The sequence below is a fragment of the Dermacentor albipictus genome, chromosome 1 (assembly GCF_038994185.2).
Source record: "Dermacentor albipictus isolate Rhodes 1998 colony chromosome 1, USDA_Dalb.pri_finalv2, whole genome shotgun sequence".
NCBI classification, from domain to species: Eukaryota; Metazoa; Arthropoda; class Arachnida; order Ixodida; family Ixodidae; genus Dermacentor; species Dermacentor albipictus.
In genome coordinates this window covers 167,353,518-167,371,761 of record NC_091821.1, presented here as the reverse complement: position 1 = coordinate 167,371,761, position 18,244 = coordinate 167,353,518, and the positions used below count along the sequence as shown (strand labels likewise).

Below are 18,244 nucleotides of genomic sequence, written 5' to 3'. Positions count from 1 at the left end.
ACCCCAATATCTTGAATTTTGCTGGGATCCAAGTGACTTGCGCACGCGCGCAGAACACAAGTCTCTTGCGTCTCATAATCTAAAACTTTCTGATGTCATTACCCCCTGACGTCGCTGTCTAACACTCAGTGCGAAACCATGGGATCCTTACAAAGTGGGAATATGAGAAGGGCTCTCGATGTTCCCCAACCAGCGGCTAAAGATTATGCAGTGAATGAGGCTTAACTGCTGGCACTTCAAAGTCTGGCACTTTGACGGCTGAACACCTTGATTCTTTGGCTTTGTGAGTCACGCCCTGGCACAGTCCCCCTCCGGCGTGCCTAAGGTGATGTTTCACGGCTACTTTTCGCAGCACTCAGTTAAATCCTCTCGTTGGGTTCGCACAACACAAACAAGAGCCATTCAGTGTAACTGTCTTGCTTTTGAGGACGACAGCTGTAGCTTCAGCGTCTCTTGTCAAACCTTGAAACCCTCAGTTATAGTCTGAGGCAATACCTGTCCAGCTGAAGCATTTAAAGAAACTTAAGGCACGTGCAACTGGACACAAACTGTACTAGAGAAAAGGCGCGAAGTTTCAACCTGGTGCCAAGGTTTTGACAACTGTAAGTGTATTTATCAGTCGAGAAGTCGACCAGCAGGATAACTTCTGCTGTAAAATTCGCAGAGGGCTGTCTTGTTCTTCGCATTCGGTCACTTTACGATCTCCATCTTCTATTTTTATTTCTTTATTAGTGTCAATAGGAAGGTTCATTAAACAAAGACAGGTACTGTAGTAGAGCTTTGTGGTTCCCAATATACTGTGTGAGTAATTTACGCTCGAATCTTCGAGCACTACAGAGCGTGCAAGCACAGGCACTACGTGTTTGCCTAGGACTTCCGCGGAGCGCCTCAACAGCAGGAACCATTATAATGGCTCGAGACCATCCGATCACGACTTACATTAGCATCGACACGCTTAGGGCCCATGTTCGTCATGTTTCACGCATGCAATCAAGCTCTCTTGCCTGCCTGCCAGAACGACGACCGCAGGCGTCCTTCTCCAACGAGGTCAGCATCCATCGTGCCTGTCTACCATCGGGCTTCACACCCTCAGCACGTGCAACCTCAGCTTTGTGGTGTTTAGAACAACCTCAAGTGCGTCTCATGGTACCAGGAATAAGAAAGAAGACCGACCTGCCTACCTTGGCCCTGAAGCAAGCAGCTCTGGATTGTTTGAACACTTTCTACTTTGACCGAGTCCACATATATACGGATGGCTCTTCCACTCAGACCAGCTCCACCGGCCCAGTTGTTATACCATCACGATCAATTAGCATCCAATACAAGATTTCTCACATGACAACATCGACCGGATCGGAGCTCGTTGCCCTCCGAGGTGCCGTTGATTACATTAACAACCAACCCGCTAATCGGTGGGCAATATTCTGCGATTCGAAGGCGGCCTTACAATGTCTTCTGTCATCTCTTCGTCGCGGGTCGTGTGAACAACTAGTGTCGCAGATACGAGAAATGCACCATTGTATGATAGCGAAAGGACACGACGTCGTGTTTCAGTGGCTGCCTGGCCATTGCGGCATCTCCGGCAACGACCTCGCTGACGAAGCTGCTAGGAAAGCACACGAAGGAGCAACCCTTGTTTCTGTACCTTTATTGCGGACCGACGCAGCCCAACACCTAAGCAAGGTAGCACACCGTATGACATTAGAGAAGTGGCACATACCTGAATTCGCCCAAGAACGATTGCATTCCCCGACCCCTCTATGCAGCTGCGGCTGTTACCAGGACTTCTGCGAAATGAGGAAACAATGCTGTGCCGCTTACGCATGGGCGTCGCATTCACCAATGCATATACGTTTTTGATTGGAATGACTGGTAGCGGCGACTGTAATGCCTGCGGTGCCGAGGAAACTATAGAACATCTACTATGCTACTGCCCATCTTTTCAAAACGAAAGACATGACCTCTGCACAGCTCTCAATCAGCTAGGCAGAACACCGTTCACCTTGAAGAAGATCTTGGGACCATGGCCTCGCATATCGCATCTACAAAAGGCCACAAAAGCTCTGCTGCGATATTTGAAGGCTACTGGACGGAGCCAGCGTCTGTGATCCGGACTGAGTGACCGAACGATATACCCAGTGGACTTTCTCTTCTTCTTTTGATCTTTCCGTCCCCTTTTCCCTTTCCCCAGTGTAGGGTAGCCAACCGGGCTCAGTCCTGGTTAACCTCCCTACCTTTCCTTTATCATTTGCTCTCTCTCTACGCTCGAAAGTGCTTGAAACATTCATCATAGGTATTGTATTTTGGAAACCGAGGTGCGGTTCTGTAACTGAGCGCAAGGTCGCGAGATTGAACCCCGGATGAGGCTTCCGCGTTCCGACAGGGATAAAATCCTGTAATACTCGTGCACTTAAATTTCGCGGCTCATTGAGGAGCCTCGTATAATCAGAACTATAATCCGGGCAATTTAGTACGGGGTCCTTCACACTTCGTACAGCAGCTTGGAGAGCAACACACCATTAACTAATTCATAATAAATACGTCATTATAATTAATACCCGGAAATGAGGAAGAGAGAAACAAGTGCTAAGGGAAAGGAAGGATGGTTAACCAGGCTGAGACCGGTCGGCTATCTTACACTGGGGAAGGAGGAAAGGGGGCTGAAATGCAATAAGGAGAGAAGTTCAGCGTATGCATGGACGCACACGTATTAAAATGTTCTTCATTAGGTTCATCACAAGCGGTCATATACAGTGTTGCATCTCAAGAATCGCAGCAGAACCTTTGTGGCTTTGCGCATGGCAGCGAAGGGGGAGGGGGGGGGGCACGAGGCTATGGTCCCAGAATTTTCACTTCTGTAAAAGGTCTGGAATCTAAGTTTTATAAATCTGTCCGAAGGTCAAGGCTCTCTTCTTCGCATGGTGAGCACTCACACAAGCGTTGTTTTGGGGTTATCCCTACACCTTAGGTGTTGCAGTTGGCACTGTCCGCCATTTCAACTGAGTATGGGTAGGCGGTGTTCGTAACAGAAACTCCTACTTGCAGGCGACATCGTAACGTTTCTTCCCGCCGACTTAAACCGGGTCAAAGTCGTAACTTCATAGATGAGGCCATGGAGTGTAGGCACCGATTAGTCAATTCAAGTGTGTTCCTTTTACTTAATGTCGTGGAACAGGCACAACCACTGAGAGGCCGCGAGGTATCCGTTCTCGACACCGGAATCGACCACAGAAAAAAAGTTGTGTGGATAATTGTAGACGTTCTACGCGATTGACACATCAAACCTATTTTCGATGCCGTTAATTTACAACCAATCACTGGCATCTATAATTCGCTTTTATCGAAGTTATTTCGCACTGGTCGGAAAACGAACGACTCCTTCCTGAGAGAGTTAGCAGATTTAACTCTACACGCCTGCTCGTACAGTACATGCGGTGCAGAGATTTAGAAAATTCCCTACACACGTACTAACTACGGTCGCCAAATTACCCGCTGTTTACTCCCAATAACACCAAACTCTATGCCACAATAAAATAAAGGTATCTTCCCTTTCTACAAACACTTTTCCGTGTATATCACAGTGCGTGTAATGTGCACCGAGTGTAAGACTTACTACATGTTTGACAGTGTATAAAATTCGGGCTTTTTGCAAACACAGCTGTTGCTATTGCTTTATGAAACGGGATGAAAGCATCTGTCAAGCCTTAATGACTTTTTTCTTTCACTTCTCAGCATCCCTGTTGTGACTTATCGTATGTCACTTTTGATGTTGGAATAAAGTGACTGATTGATTGAGTTATCGATTTATTGATAGATTGAGTACCATTTCCAGAATAAGTGTCATGGAGCGCTTTAACGAAAAACTATTCCAAACTTTTCTATTCCAATTCTGCTATCAGCCCACGGCGATTGGTCAAAAACATTTTTGGACCCCCACCCCCCCCCCCCCCCCCTCACCTGTCTGTCACGCAACGTCACGAAAACCGTGATAGCTTCCCATCTAATATGACGTGTGCACACTGATTATGCATGATTTGACCGAACAAACGAAAAGTAGTTATTTCTGATTCGCCGCCTTTTTGACATTTTCCCTCGAATATTGGTCAAAAGTTTTCGGGCTGCACCCACTTCACCTGCCTGTCATGCGACATCATAAAGCCGCAAGAACTTACCGCGTCAAAGTGACATGTAAGCCTTAAAGATGCATTAATATGCCGAACAAAACTGGATTTTCTTCTGAATAGCCATAGGCTGCCCCGTTCCGAAAGGAATAAAAGATGGCTGCTGCCGATCGCTCAGGCACTGGCGACTGGCACCTGCCGGAGAGCATGCGTTTATTTGCGTGTGGTAAAACTTTTTGCGTGACCGTGTGACGTTTTCAAGAACTTTCGGCACGTTTACGACCTCGTTCTGCCAACTCTTCTTTGCTGAGGGTTCGTTTTAGCAGCATTCTTAAGCTTCCTTTCCATGCCGCCACGACTGTCGACGTGCCACCGCAAGCTAAGAGAAAGCGGACCAATCGCAGACGCCGGCACCACCTTCTTCATCCGGTTATCAATATTCAGTGCAGTGTGTCGGCCCTATCGAATCCCTCTCCACTTGACCGCGTGCTCCTCGCCTCTTGACAGCCAATTATATAAGACAAGCCGCTCAGTATAGGCAATGTAATTCGTGTTTCAAGCAAACAAAAGCGACCTCCTATGAACGAGAAGAGCGTTTCATTAGTCTGTTCAGACAACCCTGCGGGTGACCGCCCGATGCTTGCGTCGGCGGTTACGCAAACTTGACGTCAGGAGGTTGGAATAAAAACATATTGGAATAGTTTTACGTTATAGGGCCCATGGTTTCGTATTCTCGTACATCCGCATTCGCCAAGTGAAATTCTACTTGTCAGCACTTATTATGCCAGCTGTGTTGGTTCGCCTTTTCTGGGAACTCACAGCAAATGTAAGCTTGTGGTCCTCTTCACTGTTGTTAGTTTACATGGTGTATATAGGGTGAAGATTTCGCAATAAAAACTATGTCGAAAAAATATAAGCTTTGGCCAAGCTCAATGATAGGTTAGTTGACTGACCACACACAATAATGAAGTATCAGTGATTTTTGAAAATTTCGATGCACGCATACCGTTTAATAAGTGTTATATGTGTGCTCTTATACGTTCGTTGTGTATAAATTCACGGAGTGTTTCATATATCTTGTCTACTCACCGATCGTAGTTATAGACGTGACATTGTAGTGAAGGCCGGCTTGCAGGAGGGGAGGGTAACGTCCAGGTTGTACGGCTGAACCAATAACCGGCAGTGATTGGACAAGAAACGTTGAGAGCGAGGCGTTGGGGCTACAAAATGCTCCTCCAGGTGCTAGGCACTATCGGCTCTGTCCAGATAGGGCTGCTCCATGTTAGAGATGCATTTTCTAACTATCTAACTCATTTATCTAAGAGATTTTGTAATTTGCTTAATTTATTCAGCGTCTGCTTGCTTCCAACCGAAGCTACTAACGAAGACAGCCACTATCCTCAGTGGCAAGACTTCCCACCTGTGCAGAGGGGTGCGTCTTGGACGTCCCCTCGTGGGTGGGCAAGAATACTTTACTAGCACTCTATTGCGATGTTCTCCGTTCACAGGCCGTCAGGCATAATGGCACATCTCTAAACAGCCGGCATATTGTTGATGCATGTTGTAGAAAGACAACCTTCTCAGTTCTGCGGTAGTCCTCAGAACAGCATCCACCTATGTGTACTACGAGAAGGTCATACGACTTATATGTTACGTGTTGGTGCATGGAATGACTAGCGCTCAGACATCATTGCAGTTTGCTCACCAGAAATCAATCTATATTGACGGCTTGAAAGATGTATTTCTCCAGCTAAGCAGAACAATGCCTTCCTTACAATTACCTCATGTAACTATATGATCGCGCACGTTGCATGATAAGAATCGGCCATTCGTTATACTATGCTGCACAATACTGTACTATAGTAGCTGCCTGTGATCACTGTGGAGGTATCCTTGCAGAGTATTTGTAGAACCCTAGAAACTGTGGACTAATCAGCTGATTGGAACGCACTCGGAGAGCTGCAATACTTAAACAACCAGTGGTGCCCATTTTATTTTTAACAATTAAAGATGATCAGCTTCCCTCGATGTGCTTGAAATGACGAACGGCAAGGAAATTGCACTGAAGCTGATGGAGGATGCGGCTGTCTCACATAGCATACTAGATATGAATAATATTCGCTCCAATCACAGCACCCAGACGAGGGCTTGTTGTTTCCATAATACAAGTAGAATAATTATTAACAAAGCATTGTAGTGGAATGGATAGCTGTAACAAAAGATGTACAGATGACGCAAGGGGCGACGCATTATACAGGCTATTTCTTCACGCTGTACCAGGTGGAAATACTTTATTTCGGGGCAGGTTTGAAGTCCAGATATAAGAAATGCTGTCGAGATATAGTAAGTGTCTGTAGAGGGTATTACAAACACATGGATATTAAAACTTTTCTAATGTAAGCGTGGTTCTAATACGTCCGTTGAATGTCTCTCCCCATAATCATAAAATATATCTAAGTTGCAGACCACTGCCACGTTTGCATTGAGAGAGTTCTCCATCCCGGTCCTCATCTCGTCAGAGCTAAACTGCTGGCTGGAGACAACCGCTCTTTCACGTATCAGGAACGCTGAATATTGACGCAGTCAACTTTCCCAAGGTTGGATATTAAGCACTTCCCATCCTAAATGCTATATCAGATCCTTCGTCTGTATAAAAACAATATTGAGACCTGGCTTTGTCGTAGACTAACACTACACCTTACGAGCGCCGTCTTATATTATCAGCATCTGCAACCACATTTCGTGTCTGCGCCGTCGCGTGGGTCCATCTCGGTGAATTTCCATCGTGTGTGTCGCTTCAGCCTGGGAAGTTTAACTTCAATTTGCACAAGAATAATCATAAACCTGAGCTCATACTAGGGGGTAGACGCATACACAATGTATGCGTCTGTCGTGTTGTGTTTAAACACCACGTCGTTACCAAAAACGGAGTAAAACCTGAGGCCATAAGCCAGGCGCCCGACGTTACGTCCAAGAGCCAGCGACTCATCTGTAACAAGTGAATGTCGGTGATCTACTAGCATGAAGAAAGAAAAAGAAGCAATGGTCATAGGTAATCTAGGGCATGTCTATACACAAATACACAGAGATTCCTCAGTTCACTGTAAAATAATTTACACCCTAAAACGTGAAAAATGGCGTAAATGTGTCTATAACTCACACCCTTAGGGTGTTATCTATATAACGGACACCCTAAGGGATTGAGTTATAGACACATTCACACCCTTTTTCCCTTTTAAGGTGTAACTTATTTTACAGTGTTCAGGGAAGTTAGCAAATAAATTTGCGCTTACAGAGGATCAGAATCAGTATGCCGTACTACCGCAAACATTGCTGCTGCAAGATAAAATGCGCGTGTAAATGGAAGCCTCATTGGTTGGTTGTTTGTGAGAGTAGGTTTTGTAGAATTGACTAATTATAACTCACTCGCCCACTTTGTCAGTGATCTAACTGTCTAAAACGTAAAAGCGAACAACGAAGCTATCATACAGCAGACAATATTTTTCGTTCAGGTCGTAAAAAAGCATAAAGGAATTTTATCTTGACACACGGTACCTTTACAGCAAGCACCACCAGATAAGTTGTGCGGGAACTAATTTTATAACTTATGGAGAAAAAAAAGCAAGGAAGACGCCGTTTATGAAAAAAGAAAAAAGGAAAATCTTAACAAACTCGTCTATTTGTCCGTTGCCCATCCTACTCTTTCTAAATTCTCTACTTTTATGCAAGCAAATTGTGTTGTAGGAAACAAACAGCGTAGGTAGTAAAATACTTATGAAATATACTAGCCACTCATAATTTCAAGGTTCTATTCCTGGTCTGTGGTGTACCACGTATATAAACGCCTTTAACTGCCATTTCTCATCTCATTATACAAGGTGCTGTCGTAAAGGTGTGGGAATAGTGATTTTTTGAGACCAGGTCGAATACGAATCCAATATTGCCAGTATATAGCGGATCGAATCGAATCGAATATTGAATAGTTTTCGAATAGCTTTATAATAGTTTTTGAATAATCAACAGCATTTATTGCATTTAAAATTGTTCCAGAGAAAAAGAGAAATCCAGAAGAAGCGCCGACGAACGCGGTCATATTATAAAACGAAGTTCACATCCCATAATTCTTAATGTAAGCAACTTTCTGTTATTACATAGCACGTTATGAAGCGCTGTTTACCAAAAACACATATGGAGCATTAGGAGCAAACACGTGTAGTTTCTTTGCATGCACAGGACTCTTCAGAGAATGCAAATGATCGCTGTATAGCCTATGGAGTATGTCTACCTAAGCGACGTAGCCTGCTCCACTAAGGAAGTTCTCATGTTTGGTGTCCATACTATGCCTGTGGCGGTAAAATTTTACCGTAGTTTTGCTCCAGTCTTGTGTATAATTGCGCACAGTTGACGTTTAGAAATATTGGAAAACTATTCGAAAAAATATTCGCATTTACCAATAGTGACTATTAGATTCATTATTCGAAAGTTTTGAATATTTGCACGCCCCTACTTGCAACTATCTAACCGATATCAGCTGTATAATTAGTTTAATTGTTTTAGTTAAATAGTGCACTACGAGTAATTTGGTTAGCAACCTTTGCAAAGCTAAATTTAGGATTTTCAGAACAGGTCAAGGAGCGCTCTGGATCTTTCCTAGTTTGAGAATTCATTGTTTATTCCAATCTTGACAGTGATTGTGGTGAGGTCTTTGGCGTTTAGTTAGACCTTCTCCACAAACATCTTTGCACGCAGCCTCTTTTATGGTCTTTTTCTAAGAAACGATAAGTTTAGGAGGACTGCTATATTAGGCTTCTGGAACGGCAAACAGGCAGTCTTACCATAAGGAGTGCTTGAGACGCTAGAAAGTAGGTGAAAAAATGCGAGCGGAGACGCTAACTTAAAACTGCAGCGTCTCGTAACGTCGTTGATTTCGAAAGCGTCTGGTGGAAGAAAGTTTCTTGTTAATATTGAAAGGCCTGCACTCGAAAATGCAAGGAAAGGTTAACCTAAGAACTTTGGTATACTTTCTTTCTTTATGGAAAGCACTTGAATTTGTGAAAACATCATTAAGTATGTCAGGTTAGTAGGGGTGCAGGGTTTTCATTTTTCGTTTGCGAATATTCGCCTAAAACAACGCCACGAACTCGCCACCAGCTGTTCAAAATTCAGCTAACCTCCCCCCCTCCCGCCTCTCACCTCCCCTCGACCCCGCCCCCCCCCCCCCAAAAAAAAAATCTACCAAGAACTTTTTTCATGACAATTACGGTAGAAGTGTTAAACAAGCTTTTTATGTAGTGTAAGTAAGCAACAATAATTATTATGAGAGCGAAAGAGTAAATACTAAAAAAACGCATGAAATGCCTGCAAAATATTGTTTTTAAATGGTTAATAACAACAATAAAGCGGTTGCCAAATGTTCATTGAATATTTCTATCTTTTCCGAAGTTAACTTTTCTGGTACGAAAAAAAAATAACACATTTTATACGGCCTGTTTATCAAAGACATGTGCTCCGAACACCAGCAATAACAAGAAAGTATATTCTGTGCGTCTAGAGCAGGAAAATTTGTCTGAATTGCAGATATAGGGCCAAAAAAAATTTCTGGGCCAAATAAGTTCGCACCTCGACAGATAAAACACTACGGCGTGTTCTGTGTCTTGGCATGTCATAGACAAGAGAAAGGAAAGACCGAGAGGTTCGAGAAAAATGAATCAACACTCATCATAGTAGTACATTTGTATGATTCTCGGTCTCCTCCTACATAACTCTCAAGCTTCACTAAAACAAGATTAAGCGCAAGCGTGGGACAGTACTTATAGCATAAATACACGTTCACACTGTTTTCCGCCTCGGCGTCCGGAGTTACTGTTTTTTTTTCTTTTTCCAGAGCACTCTGCACCTTGCTGAAAGGACATCATCGACGAGTCGAATAACATTTTACGAAAGTCCGCGCTCAGAAAAAAAAAGAAAAGAAACATTCTCTTGGACATTTCCACCTCACCACAGGCATTCGCAATACCTGTGCTTCGAGCCAGCTTTTTGTGAAGGCAGAATTATCCGCTGGGCAACATTACAAACTTGCAGAAAATAATCCTCGATCTACTAAAAGCACAGTTTTTTTGCTAAACAAAGCGAATCTCTGCAAAGTATATCCGAAAATCCGCCAATAAGGAACACCTGGACACATGAGCGCCCGGCCTTGGCTATGAAATTAAATAAGAGAGCAAGGGGGAGAGTCGAGTATAGCCTAGCTGGTCTTCATTTTCTTTGCTAATACGCTATCCCTTCCGGCAAGAGCAATACAGGGAGATGTCGAAAAGTAATTTGGGCAGCACAGAATGGTTCAGGGCTTTTCTTTCCTATCCCTTCGAAAATACAGGTTTTGGCATCGCATACTTAATTAAACTACGCCCTTGTTTCCATGGCGGGCACTCATTGCACAATATTTTACATTCTTGAACAGCCACATCAGTTATGCCGGCGCTTCCTCTGGGAATTCGCGCCGAATCGGCCTATTAACGTTGCAACATATCCAAACCAAATCACTTGAATCGTTAACAATGGTTTCAGCTTCTTGGAGGCTTGCGAGTCTTTCACAATTTGTTTTGCTGCAACGTTGTTATCACATTATATTTTTAAATTACTGATCAATCAGCTCTCTCAGAGGGGTCTGACATGATATTTTCAAGTATTCATTTTTTTGCTTTAAATGAAGGTCCATGGCTTTGAACCGGGCAAAAATAGCGACAAGCCTCAGAGCACCATGAATAATTCAGTGCACTAGCTTGTCTGCAGCCAGTTTTGGTTTTGTTTCCCAGGAGGCTACTGTGTCGTGACGTCACGACACGACACACTGTGTGGTCGCGTGGAAACAGGACATTGCGACGTTTTGACACTTACTCCGGCTCACTCGATCTCCTCCTATGATGCTGCTCGCTGTAAAGGTAGACGTAGCAGCGTAGTGAATTGTTGCTGTTAAATAACGTTAAGGAATGATAGTTATACCAGGCTTGCGTATACGTGAGTTATGGTCAGCCGCTCTTACGCCCACTGCAGGGCCAGTTCCCTCTTGCAGCGATCCCTGTTCACCTCTTTCTTGCATTGTCTGACTCCATCCTATACCTGCAGATTTCCTGTTTTATCAGGGCATCTATTCGTCTCGCGCCACCGACCTAGCCTCTTCCTTTGTCACCCATTTTCTTACTTTATGAAACAACCGGTTAACTGCTGTATGCATTGCATAACCTGCACAATTCGACTTATTTAAAGTAATTTGTTGCTTTCTTTAAACCTGCACGCGTTCTATTCGGCTTTTGTGGGTTTACTAATAATTTTTTCCTTAGATACTCAGCTGACTATGCATTCTTGGGGGCATGTTAAAGAGCCACAAGTGGTAAAATTTAATTCGGAGCACTCCACAATGACGTTTATCATAGCCTGTGTGTTATTTTGGAACCTTGCAATCAATCAATCAATCAATCAATCAATCAATCAATCAATCAATCAATCAATCAATCAATCAATCAATCAATCAATCAATCAATCAATCAATCAATCAATCAATCAATCAATCAATCAATCTATCTATCTATCTATCTATCTATCTATCTATCTATCTATCTATCTATCTATCTATCTATCTATCTATCTATCTATCTATCTATCTATCTATCTATCTATCTATCTATCTATCTATCTATCTATCTATCTATCTGTGCACTTTTATATCGCGTTTTCCTTTGTAAATACTTCATATGGTTCTTCTCAGTGCATTTTATGTGATGCTATTGGTTTGCTTGCGTCCAACGAAACGTATATTTCCCGCATTTTCGTTCCTGTCAAGTCACTTATTGTGCTCTTTATAACCATATGTATATAATCATTTACTTATCGAATAGGTGCAGACCCTTCGTTTGAAGGAAAGTTTGAAAAGCGAAGCTTTTCTTTGCGAATCTCGCCGGGTTGTCGTTACTGTGGGTATTGCGGCGTGACTGTTCTGCAGCCGAATAGCCCAACCAATCACAGTGGAGGACGCCTGCGCGCGACGTCACCGCCGCTAGGTTACTTGCACCACCACCAGATGGCGCTCGCCTCCGCGCATTCGTGGAGGCGAGCTGAGCATGGTGGCAACTGCCATCACCCCGTTTCAAAGGGGACGCTTCTACCATCCATCCATCCATCCATCCATCCGTCCGTCCGTCCGTCCGTCCGTCCGTCCGTCCGTCCGTCCGTCCATCCATCCATCCATCCATCCATCCATCCATCCATCCATCCATCCATCCATCCATCCATCCATCCATCCATCCATCCATCCATCCATCCATCCATCCATCCATCCATCCATCCATCCATCGTGGAGACATATTAGTGGGCGATATGAATGCGCACATGGAGGATTTAAACAGAAATACTGATTGCAATGGTTTTCTAGTGCTGGATCTGTGCGATGAACAGAATCTTATAGTAGTTGACAGGGAGTATAGGTGTCATGGATTGGTAACGTGCCAATGCGGAAACAGGTTGCCATGTATCGATTGTAACGTCTTAATGTAACGTCGATTGTAACGTCGATTGTAACGTCTTAATGTAACGTCTTAATCTCAGAAACGGTCTACGCACGACTAGACCGAATGATGATAGATGAACAAGGAAAAAATAGCCTGGATAGCGATCAAAAAAGTTTAACCTTAAAATATGGGAGAGATGCTAACGCAAAACACGAACCAATAGCATTGGAATGTCTAAATATGAATGAAAAGCAAATAACAGAGATTGCAAAAAAAATGGCTGTGGCTTAGCTAAGGTTAAGCCCAGGATGCGAAGCATACTAGCCTTTATTTTAGTTGTTGAACCACTGTTTAGCCTGGTGAACTGCTGTTGCTTGGCTATATTTGGTTCGGATAGACGAAGAAACAACTCATGCGTTACTCTGCTTCGCCTTCAAGAGTGGAACGCGACAGCGTTCCCGTCGACCCACCAAGGGGTGTAAGACAATGGGCTACGGCGCAGCGACTACGCGCCCCGCATTGGACGCTGTGAGCGTCGAGCAACGCAGCGTTCGGCGCGGCAACGAAATGTGCGCCTGAGCAAGCGACGCACGCCTGAGCCTTAGAAACAGCTCGTTTCTAAGGCAACACCGCATTCACTAGAGGCGCTTTTGTACCGCTTTGACGCATCGTACTCGTGGCTCAGTGGTAGCGTCTCCGTCTCACACTCCGGAGACCCTGGTTCGATTCCCACCCAGCCCATCTTGCAAGAGTTGAGCCAAAGCCACCTAGAAAATCAGTCTCTGTAGCACGCCGCAACCTTCGCTTCTCATTCCAACGAGCAGCTATGTCTCCAGGAGGCATCTCACCTCGTGAGTGTCTAGCAGAGGCAAGCGCAGCTGCTTATATACCGCCGCGACGTCGCGAGCGACGGCGCGAGTTGGAGCCCCGTTTCTCCTCTGTCGTGACGTCACGGTGTCACGTGGTATTGAAGGCGACACCGCCGCGCCTGAGGAGCTGGGTTGAGCTCTAGTAATATGCTTCGCATAAAAACATAGAGAAGAAAATGTAGGTGTTTCCTACAGCAGTTCGTGAATATAAGAAACTGGTATACGTTTTGCAGCAGGATGTAAGACAGACACGGCAAAATAATTGTTAGATTGGAAAGCCATAACCACGTAAGTGGTGTAACAAGGAAATAAAGCAAGCTTTATTTCCTTGTTAAAACATTAAAACAAGCAGGCGTCTAGGGATCATCGAGAAGCCAAAAAATTGGGATTAGACGAAGAAGTGCTCCTTAAATGTAACAAATGCCGAGAAAAGAAAAGGGTGGTGAGTGAGCTCGTGCAAGAGAAAATGAAATGCACACGGGAACCCCCCCCCCCCCCACTTTGGGTGCATAACATTCGCAAAAGATACAAAGGCACACCGAAAGATCCTGGAACCATGTAAAAGCAGTCGGAGCTCCAACTAAAAATTCGCAAACGGCTATAAGGGATGACGACGGTAACACCTTCGAAGGAAACTATGCGCTGCGGTACATCACAGACGTTATTAGGGATAACTTCGGCACAAAAGAAAGCATAGTTCAGATTTAAAAATATCTGGCAACAACAGAGAAGCCGGAGAGATCAAACTTTAGCACAGAAAGCTTTTACTTGAGAAAAGAAGAAAACGTCCCTAATAAGACGGCCGCAGGACCCGATGAAATCCCAATATAGCTAATCAAAAACATCGGTCCAAAGAGCAAGGCAATGCTGACTAATGCCGTTGGACAAGTGATTCGAACTAAGGCATTCCGGTTGGATGGCGTGAAAGCAAGACGAACCTCATCTACAAATACAAAGGTGATAAGAATAGGACGAGCTCATACAGGCTAATTACAGTTACGTTGGTGATATACAGGTTGTCTCACATAACTTGAGCCAAAGTTTTTAATATGAAAGGCACTGCGGACGCGAGTTAAACCGAATGCATAATGTTGGCACTGGCCTAGAGTTACTCAGGCTATTTTTTTAATTTGCCCCTTAATTAACAGATTAGTTATGTTTAAGTAATCAACTTTTTAAGTATTGGCTGCAGACCCCAAGTGTGATACGCAAAGTTGCAGAGCACCTTAAGAAACCTCTCAATAAATTGTTTCCAACACGATATATCTAACGTGGTCCGTTTATCCGCGTTCCAAAGAAAGCCCGCGAAACATAAAAAAATACCACGTGACGGGGCGCTTGCGCACTGTTATTGTGCTGCCCTCAAGCGCGCGATGGATGAACACGGTCGGCTGCAGAGAGACTGGCCCGCGACAGGGCGTTATGCCTGGTGTAGGTATCTGGACATGCGGCTCTTATCGCATCACGGTGCAAATGCCCTGTCCCGGGCCAGTCTCGCTGCAGCCGACCTGCAGCCGAGCTCGACTGCAGCCGACCGCTGCAGCCGAATGAGCTACACAAAAGGCTTGTCAGCTGCAAAAGTCTGAAGCCTATGTTTTCAAGCATGCTTCAAGAACCTATGTTTTGTTATAGTGGCTTTGCGGTTACCCATTACAAATTTGGTTGGAAAATCTACGCTCAATCTTTATGGAAGGAGCACACAATAACATCACAGGCTTCTTCAGGAGACTACTAACGTAATGAACTTGGTTTCATCTGTCCGTAGAAGGCTTTGCTCTCTTAAAGAGAAGAAAAACGCGACTAGATATTATCTGTCACACACTCGCTATCCATAGCTTGAGTACCAGCAAACGCCACCTTTCGCCGTGCCGTTGATAGCTGACTGAACTCGCAAGACGAGCTTGGGACGGGAACGTCTGGCAGAGCCGTCATTCTTGGCTTGCCTGTCGCATATTTGTCTTGGCCAGTCTGTCGCATATTTTGTCAGGCCTTTAGTTCATACGTTGCTTTGGACTCGTTGGATGTTTTGGCAACAGGCGGCTACCACGTGGTTTGGCTTATGTTTGCAAATTTAGCAATCTCGGGTCAACTTTCGTGTTCTGTGCAGCACGTCACGCGCTGCAACGCATCCTCTTCTGACCGACTGCCCAAGGTGAAAAGAGAAAATTGTTTTTTTTTACTTCTTATGCTCACATAATTTTTACTGTAATATTCGATCATTCATATCTGTAACAGTAGACATTTTAATTCACATTTACAAGACACTTATTTCCCTTCACCTTATTTTCCCAAAAAAAGAAGTTATAACAACAGTTTTTTCACCACCAGGTTCATGGCCGATCCCCTAGAGTTGGTTGCGCCATTTCACTAAGGAACAAAAATAAGAAAAAGAGAGTATTTTTTTAATACCTTCGCCGGCTAACACTGGCCACATGTGACGAACAAACTGTGCAAAAGTCGATGCATAGCTCGAGCTGCCTGAATACAAAACGGGACTTAATTGGCTTAGCAAACTGTCCGCATTTTTTTTGTATTTGCCTGAACCACCCTTTACTACTACTATTATTATCTGGCAAAGCCAATTTTTCTAACCTGTATGCCAAGAGAACAAGTATATGTCTATCTGTGCACTACCGTTACGATGAATTCACGTGACATCGTTCTTTCACCAAATCGGCGAGGGCACTAGCCCTCTTGAAGAAGGATAATTGTTACTTCAGCGTTGCAAGGATTTGCTGTGTAGACTTGTGTTTAGGTTTGGTTGAATCAATGTTGTGGAAAGTTTTGCGCACGTTAAACGAAAACAACAAGAAAAGGACTCAAAGACAAGCGCAGACTGACAACTGAAATGTTATTCCTAAAAACAACACATATATACCCTCGAGAACCATCTCATGATCACCGCACATGGGCAACAGAGCATCCGTTCCACATGATAACAACATTCAGAATTGCCGCATAATCGACACACTATAGTCGATTATTGAGAAAGTTAATTTCACTACCATTCAAAGCGATAGCCGGATGACTAACACATGCTCCTTGCAGTCTAGATATGTGCCAATCTTCTCCAATTTCTCTTTGTGTGATTAAGACTAACATACAAAGCAGTGGTTTGGTCAAACAATGGCTTACACGTGCTCAATGAACATTGCGCACAGTGGATTGCCAAATGCGTGTAGGGCCTTCCCCTCAAGCTGGCCAGGTGCTCTCTTAACCTTACATTTATGCATTGGCCAGTCTGTTCGGCAAAGTACTTTCCCCACTTGAAAGGAATTTTATACCCTGTATTTCTTTTAAAATCTTAAACCTGGGGCATATGACGCACCGGGCACTTATTAGTAAGAATGTTAACCTTGTTATCACAAATACTGTTTGTCGCAGAGAAAACACCCTTCACTTTATATCTTGCCGAAAAAACTGCATTCACGTCATTGCATCTACACTGTAAGGAACATGCGTTAGTCATCCGTCTATCGCTTTGAATGATAGTGATATTAACTTGCTCAATATTAGACGATAGTATGTCGATTTTGCTGCAGTTCTGAATGTTGTTATCATGTAGAACGGATGCTCTGTTGCTCATGCGCGGTGATCATGAGATGGTTCTCGGGGGTATATATGTCCTGTCTTTAGGAATAAAATTTCAGTTGTCAGTCTGCGCTGGTCTTCGTGTCCTTTTCTTGTTGTCTTCGTTTAGTGTGCGCAAAACTTTCCACAATGAAGTCAAACCAACTACCCCGCCTTTCAGTCTTATTGTGGCTGAATGATGGTCTCGCCAGGAAGGCAAGCGGGGCTCATAGGTCTGCAAAAACGTAAAAGACAGGCGCACGCACGACAACGCTTGCGTTTCAGTGTGTATGTATGCGACCACTTTCCTGTAACAAGGAATGCGCCGTCTGAAGAAGAGTTTACCCGGTATAGCGATGAAGGCGTCTCCTGGGACTCCTTCTCGATGGTGGTGCGGACCTCCTTGGTGACGCCCGTGAAGGGGTCCTTGATGTGCTCCACCGAACTCTTTACCTCGCGCATGGTGTCGGGACTCTTGTCCTGCATTGTGCACCCATGCAAAAGTAGAACCGTTAGGTAGGCTATAGTATGTATCTGCCTGGATGCCTGCAAATGTTTACTTCTGTAGCCTTTTGTAGAGTGAACTTCGCGTGCATTTTGTAAATGTTTTGGCAGCAAAAAACGAACAACACCGCTGTATGCGTGATGTGCGGCTAGGCCTGTAGAAGCTCCCTCTTTATCCATATTTTGATTAATCACCCGTGTGATATTTTACTCAGGAGAAATGACGTACTCCTATTGAAACCGCGCTTGTTTGCATCTTGATGCTACATGTTCATGTCCAAGTCCATGTTCCGAATTACTGGACTTATTGACATTTCTCTGGAAATTTTCACAGCTTTACCTTCTAGTTCTCTCAGAACTAAAAGTCCTGAGAGAACAAAACAATTTTTGGTTTGGTATGTTAAGTGTCATGCACGTCGTATATGCTTTAAAGACGAATGCTGCCCTTTTGTGTGTGACGTTATACTACCTACCTGATGTGCAGGTATTGTACACCTCAAATTGCTCTACATAAGTACGTACAAGCCCTCACAAGTGAATCAGAATTTCTATAATAATGCATACACTAGCATTGTGTGTATAAAGATACAGATATCTGCAGATATCTGCATGCAGAGTTTTTTGTATAACGTAACTCAGGGCACTGGCAGCGGTGCTCTGATTTTTCAGCCACCAG

General features: G+C 44.1%; 1 protein-coding gene across 1 annotated transcript in view; it reads right to left on the bottom strand.

The window, feature by feature from the left end:
* LOC139051861 (synaptopodin-2-like) overlaps nucleotides 1-18,244 on the bottom strand; it is a 121,395-nt gene that overhangs the window by 40,694 nt on the left and 62,457 nt on the right. Inside the window, exon 4 of the mRNA XM_070528892.1 lies at nucleotides 17,410-17,544. Coding sequence (XP_070384993.1) covers nucleotides 17,410-17,544 — 135 coding nt within the window. The remainder of the gene's footprint in view (nucleotides 1-17,409; nucleotides 17,545-18,244) is intronic.